Consider the following 23,504-nt stretch of genomic DNA (forward strand, 5'->3'; position numbering starts at 1 on the left):
CCAATATGGAGCAATATTACCTTGCAGCGCAGTTCAAGTGGGTGGGAGATGACTGAGCGTGTGCCACTTGGAGGACTCTGCAACTCGGGTGCAAGGACTCACCCTCCTCCATAGGCGGAGATTTTCCATCCCAACAGTACAGGCAAACCACCCACCCAGTTATTGGTAGAAGTGGCCTACTACTGCTTACACCACAGCCTTCCCACCAAGGGCGAGTTGCCCCATATGCACCGTTTCTCTCTATACTTGGCACGCCAAGGAGACACCGGGCTATTACTAGTGCAGAGATTTCTCAGTGGGGAGAAGTGGGCATACGGACACTAGGGGACTTATACAGCTCCTGTCATTTGATGCTCTCATGGAAGATTCTGGGTCACCACAGGGCCAGTTCTTGCTACATGCAGCCGTGACTTTCACGTTACAGGTGGCAGGGGGAAACATAGTGCAGGAGCCGGTCACACATCTAACCGTACAATATTTGCATGAATTAGGCACGGGCCACCATCTCACCAGATGGTTAGCGGACTCGTTGAGGATACATACGGCGCCACAGCTGCTTTCCTTTCGCACCCATTGGGATGCAGATCTGCAGCTCCACAGCACAGAGCGTGAATGAGAAGACATCCTTGGGAGCCCGACATGCAGCCCCCGAAATGCCAGATTCCGACACATTCAGTATTATATAGCGCATAGGGCCTATCCGACACCAGCCAAAATAAATAAATACTTCAACATCACCAATGCCAAATGCCCAAGATGTGATGAGATAGGTGGCAACTTACTTCACATGCTGTGGTCCTGTACAGTGGAAGAGTGTGGCTCAATGGTTAGAGCGGCAGACCCTGATACAGAGGTCTGGCCCGGACCAGGGTTCAATTCCCACCTCGGTGGGTCTTGGACTCAAAATTCCACGGACCTGATAATTCTCGCCTCGGTGCCTATTCTAATCATGGGCCCCACGCTGCAACTCCAGGCAATAGCTTGCTTAACCTCCACACCGGCCCCAAAAGCGCTAGGATGCCTGACTTCACCCTGGGGGTGCCCAGGAGTGGACACTTCACAGGGAAAGCCCGGAAGGGTTCCACAGCGGTATGAGTAATAGCGCCAGGAAACCGCTTGGTGACAGTGCGCTCTACAAATACCTTGACATTTACATTTACATTTACATTTCTATAGGAGCTGTGCATACTGGGATATACCAGAGGCCCAGAAAATACCAAGTGACGTCCCGTTATATAGACTTGGGGCTTATAGTGGCAAAGCGACTGCTCAGGCAGCATTAGAAATCTTCTGAGCCCACAGTGGCGAAGGCCTGGTTTCAGTCACTGCTTTGTTGGGCACAGTGGGAAAGTATAGCGCTATGTTGTGAAGACACGATCGGGATGCGGAAGCGACCACTGGCGGCGGAATGGGTTGAAGTCTTGACAGACTTTCGAACATCGGTTAGCGCGCCTGAGCGAGATGAGGGACAGAATCTGCCAGAATAGACAAAGCATAGGAGGCATGGCAAGGTATGCAATAAATGTTGAGCCGCACTCATAGAGCGACAGGCATGGCTTTTCCCCTGACACTCAGCCAGGTTAAACAACACAGCAAACAAAATGTACTACTTAAGTGATGTGGGCCTCGACGAGGGCATATGTCCAGGTTACATTACAATAAAGTGCTGCGAGCAAGAGGAAGGGAAGGTAATACGAAATCGTGATACATGATGGCTATGTGGTGCACCGATTTGATGACTCAAATCTAAGAGGAAGGGTAAATGTACAGTTTATGTACAAATATGAAAATCAAAAAAAACAAAGTTAAACAAAAAAAACAGGTTTGAAACCCTGTCTGGAAGTATGTCTGGGAAGGTTGCATTGCTAGTTGGATGTCTGTAAAGGAGCTGGAAGACGGTGTAGGATTGCATCTGGTGAATAGGGTCTCACAATCTTTTTGGAGACATTGTCAGCTTTAATGATATGTAATGTTTGCCTGAACATAACAGCTAGGCCACCTCCTCTTTTGCCTATACGATTTTGCGCAATAGTTTAGTAGCCTCGAGGAATGTCTTCATGCAGGCCTGGAGTCACATCATCTCCAACCATGATTCAGTTATGAATAGTATGTCAGTGTGTCAGTGAGAAGGTTGTAGATGTGATGTTTGTTTTTAGGGAGTGATCGAGAATTTATTAGTAGACAGTTTAGAGAACGTTCTATGGCACTAGTGTGACTTTGTTTCATAGAAGAGTGAGCATTATTTTGTGGACTTGTAGGAGGTATGTCCTTAGTGTTGGTATTAGCTGTCTGAGGATAGCAATCATGTAGCTGTTCTGTATCATGTTACTCATCAGCAGGCTAAGAAGGTATTTTGATGGATCTTCGTGTGTAGGTGGTGGAGATGTGTTTGAGAGAGAGTTGGTGCGCTCTGTTGTTTTTGTAGTGTAACCTTGCTGTGCAGTAGACATGGAGAAGTGAAGTTGTGAGGTGTGGCATGTTGGTTATTTTGTTTGTGTCTGCTTAGGGCAGAATGTGTATAAATTAGGGGTGGTGGTGCAGCATGTGGATTATGTAGTAAGATTTTAAATTGTCCAATGGACAAGAGGCGGTTAAAAGAGAGTCACTGTGTTATTGTAAATGTGTTAGTTGCGATGGAAGAGAGAAAATTTGGCATTGGAGTTTGTTCATTTGTGTAGTCTGAAAGGTGGGCGTATGTTTGTAGTTTGTGATGGAAAGTATTTTGTAGGTGTTGCACTTGAGAGATATTGTTGTGCTGGTGTGTGTGTTATGTTTTGTTTTTGAGGAGTAGTGCCATTCGTTAACACATATATCATGGACAACAGATGTTAGAGCTAATTAACGGACAGTCCGTGAAAATTATGGATGGTTGGTCACCCTAATCTGTACCAGCGGTCAAAGCAAGTTCAACATGCAATCGTAATGCTTCAGTTTCGCCTATGTAATGTATAAAAAGTTGGATCGGAGTCTGGAACAAAGGGAGGAAGGAAAGAGATCCCTGACAAGCACTACAGGACTGGAGAGGATGTGGGAAGGGGCCAGAGCTGCTGACTAGAGAGCTTGTGTTGCCGGTTGGAGTCTCGGTGGCTGAACATCCTGTGATTCTGGGCAAATCAGTTAATCTCTCCGAATAAAATGCTCTACATATATCTGCTGCAAGACGAAAAAGCAGAAAGAGTCTAGACTGTATGTACAAAATGGTTCCACCAAAGCGAATGTTAATAGTTTGGCTACGGGAAACTGATAGGAGAAGCAGACTAGGAACAACCATTGGTAAATGCAGGAAAATATGATACAACCAATAGAAATGGAGGAAAAGAAAGTGGCAAACACATTAACTACTGGAAAGTCAGGAAAGAGAGGAGGTGGTGTGTAATCCCATTTTCAGTTTATATTAAAAACAATAGGTTATACAAGCACAGCAAAAGAGCTGTGCAGGTGAAACCTAAAAATGCTGTCTTGGTATTGTCTACAGGGCACACCCGCCAAGAAAAAACCATTGAGACGCAGAGACACAGTGAGCTGACTGCAGCCAATGTAAGCAGCAACAAAGAAACGTTGGGGCATATTATCAAGGGCCTTATCGCCGCTTTAGCGGGACTTTTTTCCGCTAAAGTGGTGATAATTTCATCGCCCTATTAGCAAACTTTCGCTAACAGCAGTTAGCGACAGTTTGTATGCGATAGCGAGCGGTTTGTGGCCGCTTTGCATGTCAGCGACATTTATCGCTAATGGCATGCAAAGTGGGCGCACCCAACCTGTTAGCGACTGAAAGCCGTTGCTAACATCGCTATCGCCTATTATCAACGCAGGCACAGCGATAAAAAAAATTGTGCTAAGCGTGAATATCGCCAAAAACTAACGCCTGCTCAGACCACGTCTTAACCTGTATATTCAATGGGAGGTGGATATTCAGGTTAAGACCCTTTTGGCGTTAATGCCTGAATATCGCTGGATTTCCAGTGATATTCACGCATTGAGTCCCTATCGCCGGATATTTTATCGCATTTGAGATAAACGTTCCTAATAGCACGTTATCTCTGCGATAAAATCCGGCGATAATAAAATATCGCTAAGGTCATGTAGCGATAAATATCGCTAGTTGTTGGTAATATGCTCCTTTGTTTGCAACGGGACACTTTCGGAGACAAAGCTATCTCTTCCTGCTCAACTAGCAGGACAAATCTTGTCACTGATGGCCCTGAGGCTTAGGGAAGGAGTCTATTGCAATGTTACTGCAACTGAGACAGGCCGCCACATGTCACACACATTTTCCATCCCACTGAAAGTACTGTGTGAAATCCTCAGTTAGTTTGAAGGAGATCTAGCATTTTTTCAACGTGCATTATTGATTCCTTGTTATAACTAAGGATACATGAGAACTGTAGGCTTGCACCTCGCGTGGCACAACCATTCAACTTCACAAAGCTGGACACTTACCCTTAACCCCTTCCGTGCGGCCGCGATTGCCCCCGTGAGCGGCAACCGCACAAACAGGGCGGGGCCATGACGAACCCCAGCCGTCATCAGCACACGAGCACCGTGGAGCGTGACGGCTGGGGTTCGTCACCAGCATGGAAGGGGTTAAACACAGCTGTATTTAGGCAATAGCAGGCCATGTTGATATCACGTTCCCTTATCCATGTATGGAACACTTCTACCAATTCTCAACATTGAACACACCCCCTTAGGAAACTACACAACACAATGATCGAGTTCCATCACAAACACAAGACTGACAACACGCCTCCCTTCATGTGTCTAAGAGGTGTCCATCATCAGCTCGCATTGTACCACAGAGGCTATCGTGTATAATTAACCTACCCACCCGTCTTCAGATTGTAATACCTTCAGTCGACTGAACAGACAGAAGCAGTAGAGTCCTCTGGCCACATTACCATGGCGGGGCGACCACGGCAGACGGAAAGACTGTCTGCCGGTTTTCCGCCCGGTCGAAGAGTTGACCGGGCTGAAAAGCAACTAACATGGTGGCGGTGTTTTTCGGAGACACCGCCATCCATATTAGCATTGCAGCGGGGACATGCCTTTCCGCCTGCAGTTCCATACAGAAGATGGCAGGCACTGCGCGGTGCCTGCCACGTTGTGCATGGAAGTGCATGACATGCCTTCATGACATTGCGGCGGGTGGTGCTAATAGCACCGCCTGCCCCAATGGCAAGAATGCAGGATGCACCCACTAGTGTGGCGGGCGCATCCTATTGTCACGAACGGGACCCCCACTCTAATGGCAGGCGGTCCCATTCCATGGTAGGATGGCATCTTAATGACCCCCTCAATCTTTCCAGGTGACAAGATGCCTATGTAAATCTGCTGCACTCAAAAAAGAGGCCAATCTTTATAAAAATAGTTCCACCAAAGTGGATGTTAATAGTATTTCGGATATGGCAAGCAAATAAGAGAAGCAGAAGAGGAACAAACATTGTTAAATGCAGTAAAAATTGCTAAAGCCAATAGAAATTGAGGAAATGTAAGTGGCAAGCATAGAAACCAATGAAAAGCCAGGAAAAAGAGGGGATGGGATGTAAGTCCCTTCTAGGTTTATATTAAAAACAACAGATTTCTCAAGCACAGCACAGGCTAAATCTAAAAGATGTATGGAAAAGTGATGCTGTATGCAATTGGGGCAGAATCAATGAGTGTGGGGTCAGGGTTAATGGTGTGGCAAAAAAACAAAATATTGTTGCTCAGTGAAATATGCACTATAATACATTATGAAAACTCTGTTAGTCAATGCACTGCAGAGCTCTGCGTGTAACTGGAGAGCCCAAAAATTAAATCTCGGTTGGTTCAGTGGAGAATTGTGACTAGTGTATTTTTAGTGCTATGATGTCACAGCCTATGACAGAAAGCACTAAAGCACTGTGAATACTGTATGACACACAGTATAAGATAGCCTGATCCCCAGACTGTACATAATGCAAATATTTACATCACTGTCCATTCAACACCTCGTCAGAGTAGTAAGTGCTATTTAAATACAATTACAATTAAAAGCCCACATTTCACAGCTGTTACCTAATTGCACTACCACTCCAAAAAAAATCTTTGTTATCACAAAGCTTGAAGTGAGTTGATCAATTAAAGCTTCCACGCATCCTTTACATGTGCGAATTAACTAGTTGCGCACATTTGCATTTCTTTCAGGCAAGCAGGCACCTTGTCATGAAGGTTTGTTTAACTATGTGCCCAGCTTTGGGCTGGGTATTCCCAGATGTGGGTCCCTTGCTCACTTTGTCACTGGATTCAAGCTAGCCTGGCTGATGAAGTGTAATACCCAGACACCGGTCCTAGGATGCTAGTTTCTGGTCCAGGGAAGACATGGCTTGGCAGTTTGGGCTGGACTGTTCCCATGAGGCACAGGGTCAAGACTGATTTGCATATAGCTCCAAACTGGTGTGGCGTAGTGAGCAGAAGATCAATGGATTTAACCCAGTGCTTTTGACTGGGGGGGAAAGTATGATTTATTCAGCACTCCATCCATCATTTGTTTGTGTATCACTTTTTGCCCTAAGTTTGATGGGTATGCCCAGACGTAGGTCCCGTGCTCACTTTGCCACTGGATTCTAGCTAGCCTGGCTGATGCAGGATAATACCCAGAAACTGGTCCCAGGATACTTGTTTCCGGTCCAGGGAGGACCTGGCTTGGCAGTTCAGGCTGGGCTGCTCCCATGAGGCTGGGTCCAAACTGGGGATGCGTACTGAGCAGAAAAACAATGGCTTTATCCCAGATTTACTGGGGATAAATGTATGCTTTACTCAGCTTTCCGTCCATCATCTGTTTGCGTATCAACGTTGGTTCCACAGCACAGGAGACTCCCTGCCTTACACTGCAGTTAAAGCATTTAAACTATTGCATTTAACCGTGCCGGTTGTCTTTTTACAAGAAGAAGGGGAACAGTTTTTCATTAATTAAAAAATCTTTGGCACATCGTGCTCCTCTGATCGCGCCAATTCGACCTCTCATCTGCACGCATTATACACTCCAGCTTTTTACAGCGCCATGAAACAACAGCTTTGTCAAGATAAGAACTACACAGATACAACATGAAATTACAACAGTGAGCTAAATAAACAGCTGCGAAATGGAAAATTAATGCAAAACATTAGCAGAAGCAAAGTGCAAGAATGGAAAGTGGCAGTAACAATGTTTACGGAAACAAAGAGCAAGGGGAATTGTGATTGCAGCTAACCCTGCAAGGCTGACAATGGGAACACAATGCTGGCAGAGACAGAGGTTTTTGGGTTAAAGTGGGTGTAGGAACACGACTGCTACTGAAGTAAGAACCCAAAGTTAATGGCTGGACAGAGATAACTGTTGTAGGTCTCGTCTATGAAAGCGCACACTGTCTCTTGTGAGACCTCTTGTTACACTGAAGGGGACTTAGAGGCCTCCCACTGCTTACCATTGGTTGTCTTCCTTGTCATTCTCATGTGTTTCTTTCTGATTGCTCAGATTTAGTGGGAATATTTTCTCTTTGTGTGTTTCCCCCTCCCCATGAGCATGGACACATTACTTGTGTCCTTCCACGGATAATTGTTTCCTGCACCACTTTTAATTTTTGTTTGAGCACTCTACAAAACTACATATTCTTCAGCTGTCTTCCTAGTTTACCTTTTCTCTCTCAGTGTTCTCTCCAAGTTCCTCTTGCCGTCAACCCTCCATCGTCAATCTGCTTGCCCTCTACACCCCACTCCCTCCCTTCGTTGTCTGTCTGCTATCCCCAGCCCATTCCTTCGACCCTCCAATTTCCATGTGCTTGCCCCAGCCTCTTCCTCCCACCACTGTTGTCCATGTGCTTGCCCCAGCTCATCACTCCCACCCTCTGTCGTCCGTCAGCTTTGCCAGCGCTTCCCTTACCCCCTTCACTTTCTATCTGCTTTCCCCAAACTCTCCCTCATCACTGTTGTCTATGTGCTTGCACCAGTTCTCTCTCACTGCCTCCATTGTCCATCTACATGCCCTCAGCTACTTCCACACACCCTCAGTTGCACATTTTTATCTTCAGTACCCTCTCTCCCTCTGTGTTACCTTGTTCCCTCCCTCCCCCTGTGAGACTTCCCTCCATCTCTTCCTCCCTGTACCCTTCGCCTGTGTTGCCTTCAGCCCTTCATTCCTTTCTCCATGTTGCCTTCCTCACTCCCTCTGTGTTGCCTTGTTCCCTCCCTGTAGCATCCCTCTGTGTTCGCCTTGTTCCCGCCCTCACTCCCTCTGTGTTGCCTCGTTCCCTCCCTCACTCCCTCTGTGTTGCCTCGTTCCCTCCCTCAAGCCCTCTGTGTTGCCTTGTTCTCTCCCTCTGTGTTGCCTCGTTCCCTCCCTCACTCCCTCTGTGTTGCCTCGTTCCCTCCCTCACTCCCTCTGTGTTGCCTCGTTCCCTCCCTCAAGCCCTCTGTGTTGCCTTGTTCTCTCCCTCTGTGTTGCCTCGTTCCCTCCTTCACTCCCTCTGTGTTGCCTCGTTCCCTCCCTCACTCCCTCTGTGTTGCCTCGTTCCCTCCCTCACTCCCTCTGTGTTGCCTCGTTCCCTCCCTCACTCCCTCTGTGTTGCCTTGTTCTCTCCATCTGTGTTGCCTCATTCCCTCCTTCCCTCCCTCTGTGTTGCCTCATTACTTCTCTCACTCCCTCTGTGTTGCCTCGTTCCCTCCCTCACTCCCTGGTGTTGCCTTGTTCCATCTGTTTAGCCGGATCACTGACATAATATAAAATGACAAAATATAGACTAACCAAAATATAGTCACCAAAATATAGAATGCCAAAATATTGAATTCCTATCTACAAACAGGTAAGTACAAAAATATCGAATCCAAAATATAGTCTGTAAAAAATATAGTCAGTCAAAATATCGATTTTTTTTAAATGTCTTAAAAGTAATTTAAAATTAATGAAATAATGAATATAATTAACTAAAACATACCTAAAAATACTCAAATAACCTTAAAATTAAGATATAATTAATTTAAGTTATTAATAAAAAATTTACAATATTTTACCGTAGGATAGCAGGAGGGTAACATTTAATATTACCACTCCAGTGGGTGCAACAGTAGGGAAAGCGTTGGATAGCGTAGGGGTAAAAAATACTATTCCCACTCCAGAGAGTGCAACAGTAGGGAAAGCTTTGGATAGCGCAGGGGTAAAAATTACTATTCCCACTCCAGAGAGTGCAACAGTAAGGAAAGCGTTGGATAGCGTAGGGGTAAAAAATACTATTCCCACTCCAGTGAGTGCAACAGTAGGGAAAGCGTTGGATAGCGTAAGGGTAAAAATTACTATTCCCACTCCAGAGAGTGCAACAGTAGGGAAAGCGTTGGATAGCGGGAGGGTAAAAAATACTATTCCCACTCCAGTGAGTGCAACAGTAGGGAAAGCGTTGGATAGCGTAGGGGTAAAAAATACTATTCCCACCCAGAGAGTGCAACAGTAGGGAAAGCATTGGATAGCGTTGGGGAAAAAATTACTATTCCCACTCCAGAGAGTGCAACAGTAGGGAAAGTGTTGGATAGCGTAGGGGTAAAAAATACTATTCCCACTCCAGTGAGTGCAACAGTAGGGAAAGCGTTGGATAGCATAAGGGTAAAAATTACTATTCCCACTCCAGAGCGTGCAACAGTAGGGAAAGCGTTGGATAGCGTAGGGGTAAAAATTACTATTCCCACTCCAGAGAGTTCAACAGTAGGGAAAGCGTTGGATATTGGAAGGGTAAAAATTACTATTTCCACTCCAGAGAGTACAACAGTAGGGAAAGCATTGGATAGCGTAGGGGTAAAAATTACTATTCCCACTCCAGAGAGTGCAACAGTAGGGAAAGCGTTGGATAGCGTAGGGGTAAAAAATACTATTCCCACTCCAGAGAGTGCAACAGTAGGGAAAGCGTTGGATAGCGGGAGTGTGAACATTACTATTCCCACACCAGATAGTGCAACAGTAGGGAAAGCTTTGGATAGCGTAGGGGTAAAAATTACAATTCCCACTCCAGAGAGTGCAACAGTAGGGAAAGCGTTGGATAGCGTAGGGGTAAAAAATACTATTCCCACTCCAGAGAGTGCAACAGTAGGGAAAGCGTTGGATAGCGGGAGGGTGAAAATTACTATTCCAACTCCAGTGAGTTTAACAGTAGGGAAAGTAATGATTTAATATATTATTAAAAATAAATTAAATATCAATACCAATAAAACATTAATTGAAATTAATAACCAATTTAATATTATGTAATAATTAATTAGAAATACAACTACATATTAGTTATTAAAAATTAATAACCTATTCATCATTATTTAACAACTAATTAATTTTCTATAACAAAAACGAATTAGTAATAAAAATTAATACCAATTAAAAATTAACAGTAAATTAATTATCAATACGCAAAAAGTATTTTTAATATGTAATTAATTACAATTACATTACTTCCCACCCTATTGCCCTATAAACCCACATCCCACTACAGAAAATACATTAATGCAATTATCATCATTATCAAATATTTAATGAATACAAAATAATTACCAATTAATAAAAATTAATTGCCAATTAATAGAAATTAATTACCAATTAATAATAAATAACAATACATGAAAAAAATTATTTATTTAATTACAATTAAATTACTTCCCACCCTATTCCCCTATAAACCCACAACCCGCTACAATTTAGAAAATTAACATAATTAACAATTAATCAATTAATACAAATTAACCCCTTGCACGCTCATGGCGAGCTGGGCTCGTCATGCAGTAGCCTCCTGCTACGCTGATGACGAGCCCAGCTCGTCATGAATAATGGGGTTCATGGAGTTCCAGCACAGGAGAAAAATCCCCATAGCATTCAAGGTGTTAATTGGCAATTAATAAAAATTAAATACCAATTAAAAAATAACAATACATTCAAAATGAATACCAATAAATAAATACAAATATTTAATTAATTACAATTAAATTACTTCCCACCCTATTCCCCTATAAACCCACAACCCGCTACAGAACTAGAAAGCAAAATGTAATTAAAAATTATTAATAATTGCTAAAAATTAATATTTAATTTAATATAATTAAATTACTTCCCACACTATTCCCCTATAAACCCACAACCCGCTACAGAATTAAATTACGCAAAAATTAAGTAACATAAAATTCATTACTGAAAATACATTAAACATACATTACAAAAATTAATATACACTTTTCACACATATACTAACATACAAAACACTTTTAAAAAATTGATATTATTAAAAATATCGATATATTTAATGCCTATATTGTATACTTCGATATTTTGACTTCTATATTTTGAAAATCGATATATATACTTACCTTAAATTCGATATTTTTAACCACTATATTGTGTCCATTCGATATTTTGTCCATTCTATATTTTGGAATCGATATTATGACTGTTTACCGTTTAGCCTCCCTCTGTGTTGCCTCGTTTCCTCCCCCCCTCTGTGTTGCCTCTTCCCCTCCCTCCCTCTGTGTTGCCTCGTTCCCTCCCTCCCCCCCTCTGTGTTGCCTTGTTCCCTCCCTCCCTCTGTGTTGCCTCGTTCCCTCCCTCCCTCCCTCTGTGTTGCATTGTTCCCTCCCTCACTCTGTGTTGCCTCGTTTCCTCCCTCCCTCCCAAAATCTTTGTTGCCTCGTTCCCTCCCTCCCTCTGTGTTGCCTTGTTCCCTCCCTCCCTCTGTGCTGCCTCTTCCCCTCCCTCCCTCTGTGTTGCCTCGTTCCCTCCCTCCCTCTGTGTTGCCTTGTTCCCTCCCTCCCTCTGTGTTGCCTCGTTCCCTCCCTCCCTCTGTGTTGCCTCGTTCCCTCCCTCCCTCTGTGTTGCCTCGTTCCCTCCCTCCCTCTGTGTTGCCTTGTTCCCTCCCTCCCTCTGTGTTGCCTCGTTCCCTCCCTCCCTCTGTGTTGCCTTGTTCCCTCCCTCCCTCTGTGTTGCCTTGTTCCCTCCCTCCCTCTGTGTTGCCTCGTTCCCTCCCTCCCTCTGTGCTGCCTCTTCCCCTCCCTCCCTCTGTGTTGCCTTGTTCCCTCCCTCCCTCTGTGCTGCCTCTTCCCCTCCCTCCCTCTGTGTTGCCTCGTTCCCTCCCTCCCTCTGTGTTGCCTTGTTCCCTCCCTCCCTCTGTGTTGCCTCGTTCCCTCCCTCCCTCTGTGTTGCCTCGTTCCCTCCCTCCCTCTGTGTTGCCTCGTTCCCTCCCTCCCTCTGTGTTGCCTTGTTCCCTCCCTCCCTCTGTGTTGCCTCGTTCCCTCCCTCCCTCTGTGTTGCCTTGTTCCCTCCCTCCCTCTGTGTTGCCTCGTTCCCTCCCTCCCTCTGTGTTGCCTTGTTCCCTCCCTCCCTCTGTGTTGCCTCGTTCCCTCCCTCCCTCTGTGTTGCCTCGTTCCCTCCCTCCCTCCCAAAATCTTTGTTGCCTCGTTCCCTCCCTCCCTCTGTGTTGCCTTGTTCCCTCCCTCCCTCTGTGCTGCCTCTTCCCCTCCCTCCCTCTGTGTTGCCTCGTTCCCTCCCTCCCTCTGTGTTGCCTCGTTCCCTCCCTCCCTCTGTGTTGCCTTGTTCCCTCCCTCCCTCTGTGTTGCCTCGTTCCCTCCCTCCCTCTGTGTTGCCTTGTTCCCTCCCTCCCTCTGTGTTGCCTCGTTCCCTCCCTCCCTCTGTGCTGCCTCTTCCCCTCCCTCCCTCTGTGTTGCCTCGTTCCCTCCCTCCCTCTGTGTTGCCTTGTTCCCTCCCTCCCTCTGTGTTGCCTCTTCCCCTCCCTCCCTCTGTGTTGCCTTGTTCCCTCCCTCCCTCTGTGTTGCCTCGTTCCTTCCCTCCCTCTCTCCCTCTCAGTTGCCTCGTTCCCTCCCTCACTCCCTGGTGTTGCCTTGTTCCCTTTGTTTAGCCTCCCTCTGTGTTGCCTCGTTCCTTCCCTCCCTAACTCCCTCCCTCTGTGTTGCCTCGTTTCCTCCCTATCTCCCTCTGTTTTCCTCCCTCCATCCCTCTCTGTTGCCTTGTTCCCTCTCTCCCTCTGTGTTGCCTCTTTCCCTCTCTCCCTCTCTGTTGCCTTGTTCCCTCTCTCCCTCTGTGTTGCATTGTTCCCTCCCTTTCTCCCTCTGTGTTGCCTCATTCCCTCCCTCTCTCCCTCTGTGTTGCCTCGTTCCCTCTCTCCCTATGTGTTGCCTCGTTCCCTCCCTCCCTCTGTATTGTCGCGTTCCCTCCCTCCCTCCCTCTGTGTTGCCTCGTTCCCTCTCTCCCTATGTGTTGCCTCGTTCACTCCCTCCCTCACTCCCTCCGTGTTGCCTCTTTCCTTCCCTCCCTCTGTGTTGCCTCCCTCACTCCCTCCCTCCCTCTTTGTTTCCTCGTTCCCCCCTATCTCTATCTGTGTTGCCTCGTTCCCTCCCTCCCCCTCTGTGTTGCCTCTTTTCCTCTCTCCCTCTGTGATGCCTCCTTCCCTCCCTCTCTCCCTCTGTGTTGCCTCGTTCCCTCCGTCTGTGTTGCCTCGTTCCTTCCCTCCCTCCCTCTGTGTTGCCTCGTTCCCTCACTCCCTCTGTGTTGCATTGTTCCCTCCCTCTGTGTTGCCTCGTTCCCTCACTCCCTCTGTGTTGCCTCGATCCCTCCCTCCCTCTTTGTTGCCTCGTTCCTTCCCTCCCTCCCTCTGTGTTGCCTCGTTCCCTCTCTCCCTATGTGTTGCCTCGTTCCCTCCCTCTCTCCCTCTGTGTTGCCTCATTCCCTCCCTCCCTCTGTGCTGCCTCTTCCCCTCCCTCCCTCTGTGTTGCCTTGTTCCCTCCCTCCCTCTGTGCTGCCTCTTCCCCTCCCTCCCTCTGTGTTGCCTCGTTCCCTCCCTCCCTCTGTGTTGCCTCGTTCCTTCCCTCCCTCTCTCCCTCTCAGTTGCCTCGTTCCCTCCCTCACTCCCTGGTGTTGCCTTGTTCCCTTTGTTTAGCCTCCCTCTGTGTTGCCTCGTTCCTTCCCTCTCTCCCTATGTGTTGCCTCGTTTTATCTCTCCCTCCGTGTTGCCTCGTTCCCTCCCTAACTCCCTCCCTCTGTGTTGCCTCGTTTCCTCCCTCACTCCCTCTGTGTTGCTTCGTTCCCTCCCTATCTCCCTCTGTTTTCCTCCCTCCATCCCTCTCTGTTGCCTTGTTCCCTCTCTCCCTCTGTGTTGCATTGTTCCCTCCCTTTCTCCCTCTGTGTTGCCTCATTCCCTCCCTCTGTATTGTCGCGTTCCCTCCCTCCCTCTGTGTTGCCTCATTCCCTCCCTCTCTCCCTCTGTGTTGCCTCGTTCCCTCTCTCCCTCTGTGTTGCCTCGTTCCCTCCCTCCCTCTGTATTGTCGCGTTCCCTCCCTCCCTCCCTCCCTCTGTGTTGCCTCGTTCCCTCTCTCCCTATGTGTTGCCTCGTTCACTCCCTCCCTCACTCCCTCCGTGTTGCCTCTTTCCTTCCCTCCCTCTGTGTTGCCTCCCTCACTCCCTCCCTCCCTCTTTGTTTCCTCGTTCCCCCCTATCTCTATCTGTGTTGCCTCGTTCCCTCCCTCCCCCTCTGTGTTGCGTCTTTTCCTCTCTCCCTCTGTGATGCCTCCTTCCCTCCCTCTCTCCCTCTGTGTTGCCTCGTTCCCTCCGTCTGTGTTGCCTCGTTCCTTCCCTCCCTCCCTCTGTGTTGCCTCGTTCCCTCACTCCCTCTGTGTTGCATTGTTCCCTCCCTCTGTGTTGCCTCGTTCCCTCACTCCCTCTGTGTTACCTCGATCCCTCCCTCCCTCTTTGTTGCCTCGTTCCTTCCCTCCCTCCCTCTGTGTTGCCTCGTTCCCTCTCTCCCTATGTGTTGCCTCGTTCCCTCCCTCTCTCCCTCTGTGTTGCCTCATTCCCTCCCTCTCTCCCTCTGTGTTGCCTCGTTCCCTCCCTCTCTCCCTCTGTGTTGCCTCGTTCACTCCCTCCCTCTGTGTTGCCTCGTTCCCTCTCTCCCTCTGTGTTGCCTCGTTCACTCCCTCCCTCTGTGTTGCCTCGTTCCCTCTCTCCCTCTGTGTTGCTTCGTTCCCTCCCTCCCTCTGTATTGTTGCGTTCCCTCCCCCCCTCTGTGTTGCCTCCCTCACTCCCTCCGTGTTGCCTCGTTCTCTCCCTCTCTCCCTCTGTGTTGCTTCATTCCCTCTCTCCCTCTGTGTTGCCTCTTTCTCTCCCTCTCTCCCTCTATGTTGCCTCATTCCTTCCCTCACTCCCTCTATGTTGCCTCATTCCCTCCCTCCATCTGTCTTGCCTCGTTCCCTCCCTCCCTCCCTCCCTCTGTGTTGCCTCGTTCCCTCCCTCCATCTGTCTTGCCTCGTTCCCTCCCTCCCTCCCTCCCTCTGTGTTGCCTCGTTCCCTCCCTCTCTCCCTCTGTGTTGCCTTGTTCCCTCACTCCCTCTGTATTGCATTGTTCCCTCCCTCCCTCCCTCTGTGTTGCCTTGTTCCCTCACTCCCTCTGTGTTGCATTGTTCCCTCCCTCCCTCTGTGATACATTGTTCCCTCCCTCACTCCCTCTGTGTTGCCTTTTTCCCTACCTCCCTCCCTCTTTGTTGCCTCGTTCCCTCCCTCTCTCCCTCTGTGTTGCCTCGTTCCCTCCCTCACTCCCTCTGTTGCTGCTGTACATCATGGCTACAAAACATTTACAGATCTTATAGCTCTCATAGGTCAGACATATTGACTTTGCAAATGCTTAGAAAAAAGCAGCAAGAAAGGTTCAGTAGGCAGTGAGATCCTTCCAGCTCACTTGACCTGAAGCTGTGGGTCTGGGTGCTGTGCAGACAAGTGGGTAGTTTTATCAAGGTTTTGTGTCACCCTTTCCCCAGAAAGGGGGTGCAAGGGCAATGCCAAACCTAAGTGAGATTATTAAAATGACACAAGTCCACCCTGCGTGGCCCTGCATGGCTTGATAAAGGTGGAGTAACGCAAGGTAGTTGCGTTACCCTGCCCCACGAGGCGTTCCATGGGTAGTGAGGGGGTGTTCCCATGGTTCAACCCATGGATTTTGGCACATTTTCACCTTTACCATTAGTGGTAGACCTGGGAATACGTCAAAATGCTACAGCTCTCCAGGTGAGGCCTAACAAGGAAAGATATCTATATTTCCCCTTGTTTTTTCCTCTTTCTACATTGCCTTCATTCTGAAGCACATGTAAAAAGAGGAACCTGCCTCTCGGGATCGATGTTTTTTTGCAGCAAGGTGTCCTTTCCTGAACAAAAACAATCCTGCCTAACAATGCAGGAACCCTTGCACCGTGACGCAAGGGTGCCTGCGTTGGCACTAGTGTGCTAGAACAATGAAAGGAGAGGAATGTGTGTATAATGGTAAATATGGCGTATTCCTGCCCTTCCCTTTCACGGAGCGCAGCGCAGCACGGTGGCTCCTCCCAGAGTGCGCTTCTCAGTGCGCTTCACGCGGAGCGCTGATGCTGGCTGCCCCATGGCTCGCTGAGGTGACACTCTGGGTCTGGCCAGACCACGGGTTGAGGCCCCAGGCAGTGAGTGCTGCTCAAACTACGTGTCGTGAAAGTCTGGGCCACGCCCCGCACGCCACGCCCTTAGGTACAGAGTGGACCTTGCCTTGCCTCATGTGAAGCTCCAGGACCTTTATCGATAATAATTTCTTATCCATCGTGGTGCAATGCTCCGTTCCCTGAATAAAGTTGAGTGAAAGGAATGGGGCTGGACGAAGACGGTCAGTTGTTGTGTTTTTTTAAACACAACACACTGCACAACAATATCAGAAGCCTGTTGTAGAGGTTTGGCCTCTGGGGAATATGAGGAGCAATAAAACACTATAACCCCCGCACCACAAGATCAACTCCGATGGTGAGGGTGTCATTAGTTTATTAGTTATTGCTTTGAAAAAAGAAAAAACTTATTTTAACTTTGACAGGCGCTGCCATTGCATTTTGTAAACGCTACACTGTGGGGCATATTATCAAGGGGGTTTATCTCTGCTTTTTTAGCTTTAAAAGCCAAGAAAGCGGAGATAAAATTATCTCCCTATTACCTAGCTGTCGCTAACACCAGTTAGCGACAGCTAGTAGGAGATAGCGACCATCTTGGGCCCCACTTTGCATGTCAGTGATATTTATCACTAATGACATGCAAAGTGGGCATGCCAAGATGTTAGCGACTGGAAACAGTCGCTAACATCGCTATCCCCTATTACCAACTTTTGGAGATATTCGCGCTAAGTGCGAATAGCTCCAAAAGCTAACGCCTGCCCTGAGCAGTTCTTAGCAATGTTATCCAATGGGAGGTGGATAACATGGCTAAGAGCATTAGCTCGGTAATGCATGAATATCGCTGACTTTTCAGCGATATTCATGCATTGCGGCCGATTTTTATCGCTTAGGAGATAAACCTTGATAATAGCAAGGTTCCTAAGCGATAAAAATAGTCGCAGCTCGGCGATAAAAATATTGCCGCTAAGCCAACATAGCGATAATTATCACTAGTTGTTGGTAATATGCCCCTGTATTTGTTAGTTGCTCTGGACTTAGAATACCTAATAGTTTCATTAAATCAAAAATAAAGTAAAAAAACAGTTTGACAGACAGCTGTAATATTTGACAAAACTGTCTGCCAAACTTTCAACCCACTAGCAGTATGTAGTATCCTGTTAGAGACTGCTCCGGATAGGTCCAGCCGGTGTAACTAAGGGGCAGATATATCAAGCGTTTTGCGACTCGCAAAGGCAGAAATTCGCAGAATTTCGGCCTTTGCGACTCGCAAAAGGTCTTTTGGGATTTTTTTTTATGTATCAAAAATTCGCAAATTAAGAAATCGCAAAGTTTTTAGATTCCTTAATTTGCCATAGCATTTAAGGAATCGCAAATTTTGCGATTCCTTATATGATATGTATGAAGCATTTTTCTTTTGCAAATTTTGGTTAAGGAATCGCAAATTACCACCAATTTGTAGTTGATGGTAATTTGCGAAGTCCTCAACAAATGCCCAATTTTGCTGGGCTTATTGGTTTCAAACATCTCGGTCAACAAAACAAGCAGTGTAAACCCAGGCGGTCACGCCAACAGCTGTTTGACATGGGATCTTGAGGAATCAAATATATGTATTAGTTGAATTACTTGCTGAGTGTGAGAAGTTGGCCTGGTATATGCTGACCACTAGTTATATTGGGCACCTTGTACCAGTCCAAATAACCCTTATTGATGGTAGGTTTAGACAACCTTTTATGAAAGCTATCCTAGTGGTAGCTGTGGAGAGCAGCCTTCAGGCTAAGTCTTGAAGGAATGTAAAGCAGCTTGTTTTACCAGTCTATAATCTCTTGAATGATCAAATGAAAGGAGAACCACACAGGTGTTATTACAAAAATATGTATTTATTACTAAACCCTCTCAACAAATCTCCTTATGAGATTAGAGCACAAAGTACACAATATTGAATCACTAGAACAAGGATGTATGACGTTACAACGCATGCTTTTACCACGCATGCTGTTATAACGCAGTTTTTACAACGCATTCCATTACAACGCATAGCGCTTTGGGGTGCTGGATAGTGAATAGTTTAATTTACTATTCCAACTCCTGTCCCCGTGGACACTAGGGAAGGTGTTGGATAGTAAATTAAATCTATTCCCTATCCAAGGGCGGCCCCCAGCGCACTGCGTTGTAATGGTTTTTGTTGTAAAACCTGCGTTGTAATAGCACTGCGTGGTAAAAGTTGCGTTGTAAAGGATGTTTCCCCTAGAACAACAGTAAATAGAACAATACACAGTGGGCTCAGGGAGAGACCAAACCATATACTATGAAAGTGGTATAACAACCACGACTTGACTAGACACAGTGCCTAGAGCACCTAGAATCGCTGGGACCCCAAGGAACTACCCAAGGTAGTGACGCAGGGGACCCACGGGGGATGTGCTCAGTGTGAGAACACAGCCACAAGCTCCGTACAACTCTATGGGAGAGTCGCAGTAGGAATTTTAAAGTTTAAGGATACTTAGGAGAGGACTTTGAGCAAGCCCTTTCAAACTTAGAAGGTTCTAAGGCCAGCACCCATGTGAGCACCGGAGTATTCATGTTACCTAACCCAGGGAAGCCGGGTGCATAGGTGTCAAATGGTGTCGGGAATCTTAGTCGTTTTCAATGGGTGATGCTGAAAAGTGCTGCTGCCGTGAGGAGGAAATGTGTCCGGTGTGATCCAAGCTGGATCAGAGATGAGAAGAACATGAAAGCAGAGGGGACAGAGTCTGGGTCACTTCCCAGTGACCAGGGGCTCGGTAGACGAATGCCCACCGATGTCGGGTGCTTCAGGTGAGAAGAGGTGATGCTTGACTCTGCAGCCACGGGGACCGGGAGATGTTGAGTACAACCAAAGTCCGCAGGCAAGCTGTCCCATGAGGGATGTCTAGTGCTGGGGGGTCAGTGTCCGGATTGAACTCCAACGAGCCTTGGCAACTGCAACCCATGCGGTCAGAGAAAATATGCTTTGGGGGGAATAGCAAAGACCTGATGTCTCCCCAAGCAACGGAGAGTCAGGGCACGTCTGGAGCAACCAGGAAACCCCACTTAGAGTTGCCTTCACACCTTGTGTGTGTTTCTGCTCTCTGTGGCCTCGCGCGCGGCTGCCGCCGTGTTTTGAAATATAATTACTTTTACTAATTCTATATGATTTCCTAATCAAGCTTGCCCTGAGCAATTGTTCTATGTGTTTCTTACTAAACAGCGTTCTTCATAACTGCTGACATTAATCTTGATTACTTTAGGTAAAATAAATAGTGGTATTTGGGTGGCTTTCAGGAAAGATATCATTGTATTTTGGTTATGGTGCATGTTTGTCTTTATTATCTCTTTTTTGCATTAACATTTTACTTGCTACATAAATGAGAAGTTTTTTTTTTTTAAATCACTGGCTTGATTCCTGTTCTCAGAGCAGGTACTATGTTGTGCTATTGAAACATCAAATTCAAAGAAGGCCCTAACCATAAATATGTTTCTGTAGGACAGTGAACTAATATTAAGTGTGGGGGGGGTGCACAATGTTTTTATCGCTTGTTCTTTGTGTATTACTCTCAAAAATGTCTTAAACTACGTGAAAGTCACAAAGTCTCCAGGCAGTAGGGCAGATCAAATGTAACATTGCAGCACTGAGAGCAGTGCATGTCCGATACATACTGAGCCTGCTGGCAAGTGAAGTCTGCTGCGGCCCAGGCCGGGCCAATGGCACCCATGTGTCAGAGGCGCTAGCGCGCGCACTAGCACCTGGAGTAGGCTAAGGCAGCCAGTTTCAGCGCTGTCCCGTCAGTGTCAAAAATGTGTGACAATGCATTTAAGTGCGGTGATGCAGGAACACCACACTGAAATTCATTAGCGTCACTCCTGATGTGTGATACTTGGTAGGACTGCCTAAGTAGAGGTGGCAGACGCACTAACGGTGACGCGCACACACACATGATGATTAATTACTTTTACTCGGTGCGTTCAGGGTGATACACACACCTAAGTAGAAATTAAAGATTGAAAGCATATTTTTATTATATTCTAAATTGTTCTTTTACCTAGTAAATGCACATACTACTATTACAACCCGTGGGAAGTCTTGCTATTATATATGAATTAAGCATTATTATGTTGCGCATTGTACTACCCCCTTTTTTTCTGCCAGCACCTTGGGGGGACCCCCATGGATTGGGAAACTTGGGAAGCAGTGTTTCTTGCTTAATTTGAAGTTTTGGAAGGTGATGATTGTGCACCTGAAAGAAAGGTCAGTCCTTACACTTTACAGTTAATCTGCATACTCTACTACTTGTTGTATGTGGTATCCTGTTCCTTCCCTGCTTCTGTCATTGTAAATGAACCCACTCTTTCCCTTTCATTCCATGTGCTGGGGAACCTTTCCTGCCAAAGCTCCAAGAGAATGTATAGGTTTGATAGAAGAGGGGGCTAGGGAGAGAGCTGCAGCTGGAGGAAGCATGCTGAGGTGTGGGAACCATCTTCAAATAAAGAAGTGTCCTTTGTATTTCATCTGTGTTTGGTGCATCTTTACATTCTACATCCACTATTGACATCAGACCTTCCTGAGAAAAATGGATTAGTTGGTTACCTAGGGATGGTGTCACTCCCTCATTGTTTCTAAATCTACAAGCCATGTTTGGTACATCACAAAATACTATTATCACTTTCTCTACTTCACACTTTATCCTCCCCTTATCTTCCTTCTTCCCTGATTAAGATTCCACACTGTTCCATCTCCAGCACGCAGTGCATCTGTAAACACTTCCACAACTTTCACCGCCTGAAAACTGCCTCTACGTCATTAGTAACCAGTGGCGTGAATCCATTCTGTCAATTCAATTTTCAAACTCTCCCACTTACCTTTGTTAAAATGTTGGCATGTGGGCATTTGCATGAGCATAAGGCAAAATACTGAGCTGCTTGGTGACCCATGAAGGGGATACCCTGCAGAAGGCTGTCACCACAGAGACTAGACATGGACCGAAACATTGCCCCATACCTCAGCATCTCCCCAGGGCATCTTTTTACTGATATACCGATAACAGGAATTGGTGCGCCGGTGCCAGACTGCCTTGCGCTTCCAGCGGTGACCTCCATCGGGGTGATGTCTGTTGTAGGTGTTCTCTCTCAAGACCTCAGGGGTCACGTCAGAGTTCACTAGGGAGAAAAGCAATGTAAGCAAATTTAAAGCAGATTCAAATTGTATGTGCATCTTGTGGTCACACTATATGATGGAAATAGATTAGTTCACTGGACTTTGACACATTGATAATATAAACCACAAAAATAGGTATTAGGATGTTGCTAAGAGAAGCAGCGTTTCATATTTCTATTGTCCAAGTGGGGGCAGCAATGCAGATTTTATTTTAAAACAATACTTTCTACTCCTTTCATTTCCATCATGGTTCTCTATGAATAGTACAAGCAGTACAAAAATACCATAGTTAGCCTTGTCTAATATGCCACAGTGCTGCACACATATTAAAACACTCCTATGCACTACTAGGTGGAAGAATAGAGTATTTTTGCTATGTCTACACTGATGTTGACTCAGTAAAAAGACTTGTCAGGGTCTATATAGCAGATGACAGGCTTTTACGACACATTTTACACTGCGGATAAAAGGTAAATACAATCTATTTTTGGGAATTATGTCCATAGCATCATTGCATTCAGAGCTCCTGTATTGCTGAGCCTACAATGCTGAAGGATTATACGCAGGCTTCCGGACACTCTTGTTCAGCCTCTGAATGCTCTCCCCAAGCCCGTTGAGGGCTCCTATCTGTCCTGCAATCCTGAAGGCTTCAGTCAGCCGGCTGCACTGAGGACTCCTGACCATTTATTACAGATGGGGTCTCTTGTCTATGCTGCAGTGCTGAGGGCTCTTAACTACCCTACAGCACCAATAAATCTTGTCTACCAGGAAGTGCTGTGGGTTCTTGTCTACCCTAGAATGCTGAGGACTCATCAGTATCCTGGAAAGGTGAGGGCTTTTATCTACCCAGCAGTGCTGTGGGCTATTGTCTACCCTGCAGCACCAAATCAAATCAAATAAAGCTTTATTTGATTGTAAAATAGTGCAATCATAAAAGCAGTACATACTCGAGAATTTTCAAAATAACAATGTATAAAAATAGATAACTCCATTAACATCAGTCATATATAAAACTTAAAAACATGGATACAATCTGGGATAACAAAAATAAAATCCAAAGGTATTTAAAACACTATACCCTTCCTATAAGCAACCGCCCTTTTTAAAAACATCTAAACTTTCCAGATCACGTCCGCGTTGTCCAAAGTTTGCAGTGCAATATACGCAGGTCGGCAAGTACTAAGCCCCATCATTTTTAACACTGGTCGTATCCACACTTTCCTAATATCAGAATAAAAAACACAAAAAAAGATGACATGGATGGTGGATTGACATGAGCAATCGTCACAAGGACAGGCTATCATAGTGCGGCTCCAATTATTCATGTTAGGAAAGCTGGTAAGTCTATGGAATATGCAGAGTCTAAATCTTGTTAATAAAAACCTATCGTACCCTACTGGAACTATAGCTAGATAAGGCTGCATTTTAAAATCAGTTAAGATCATTTGACTTTCTAATGCCGTGTGCTTAAAAATTTCAGTCGTCAACTTTGTCATTTCCAACATTGCAATACCTTCTTTTTTTAATTCCTTTCTGCTTATTGATTGCAGGGATTCGGGATCAGTAAAATACTCCGGATGACCCAGATTCTGCATAAAATTATAGACATAATAAATCCATGGGATACGTAGGGGCAGATTTATGAGGCCCTTGCGCCACGTTTACGCCGCTGTTGCGTCACGCAAGGCGGCGTAAACGTGGCGCATCCCTACGAACGATTTACAACGTGACGCATCTAGGCAGATGCGTCACGTTGTAAAGCCCTGCGCTGCTAGTGGGCGTTCCGGCGCAGGGTGGGCGTTCCGGGGCAGGTGCACCTCGCAAAAGTGGCTGAGTGAAATCTATAAGATTTCACTCAGTCACTTTCAGGCCAATGCTGCGTCAAAACCCTGCGCCTGCTTGAAGCAGGCGT

At 46.4% G+C, this 23,504-nt stretch overlaps 1 protein-coding gene across 1 annotated transcript in view; it reads right to left on the bottom strand.

Moving 5' to 3' along the window:
• The window catches only part of LOC144766894 (lectin-like), a 162,785-nt gene that overhangs the window by 34,833 nt on the left and 104,448 nt on the right, over window positions 1–23,504 (bottom strand). Inside the window, exon 3 of the mRNA XM_078650605.1 lies at window positions 21,437–21,594. Within this exon, the coding sequence (XP_078506731.1) occupies window positions 21,437–21,594 (158 nt within the window). The remainder of the gene's footprint in view (window positions 1–21,436; window positions 21,595–23,504) is intronic.

Source organism: Lissotriton helveticus, chromosome 1_1 (genome assembly GCF_964261635.1).
Source record: "Lissotriton helveticus chromosome 1_1, aLisHel1.1, whole genome shotgun sequence".
NCBI lineage: Eukaryota > Metazoa > Chordata > Amphibia > Caudata > Salamandridae > Lissotriton > Lissotriton helveticus.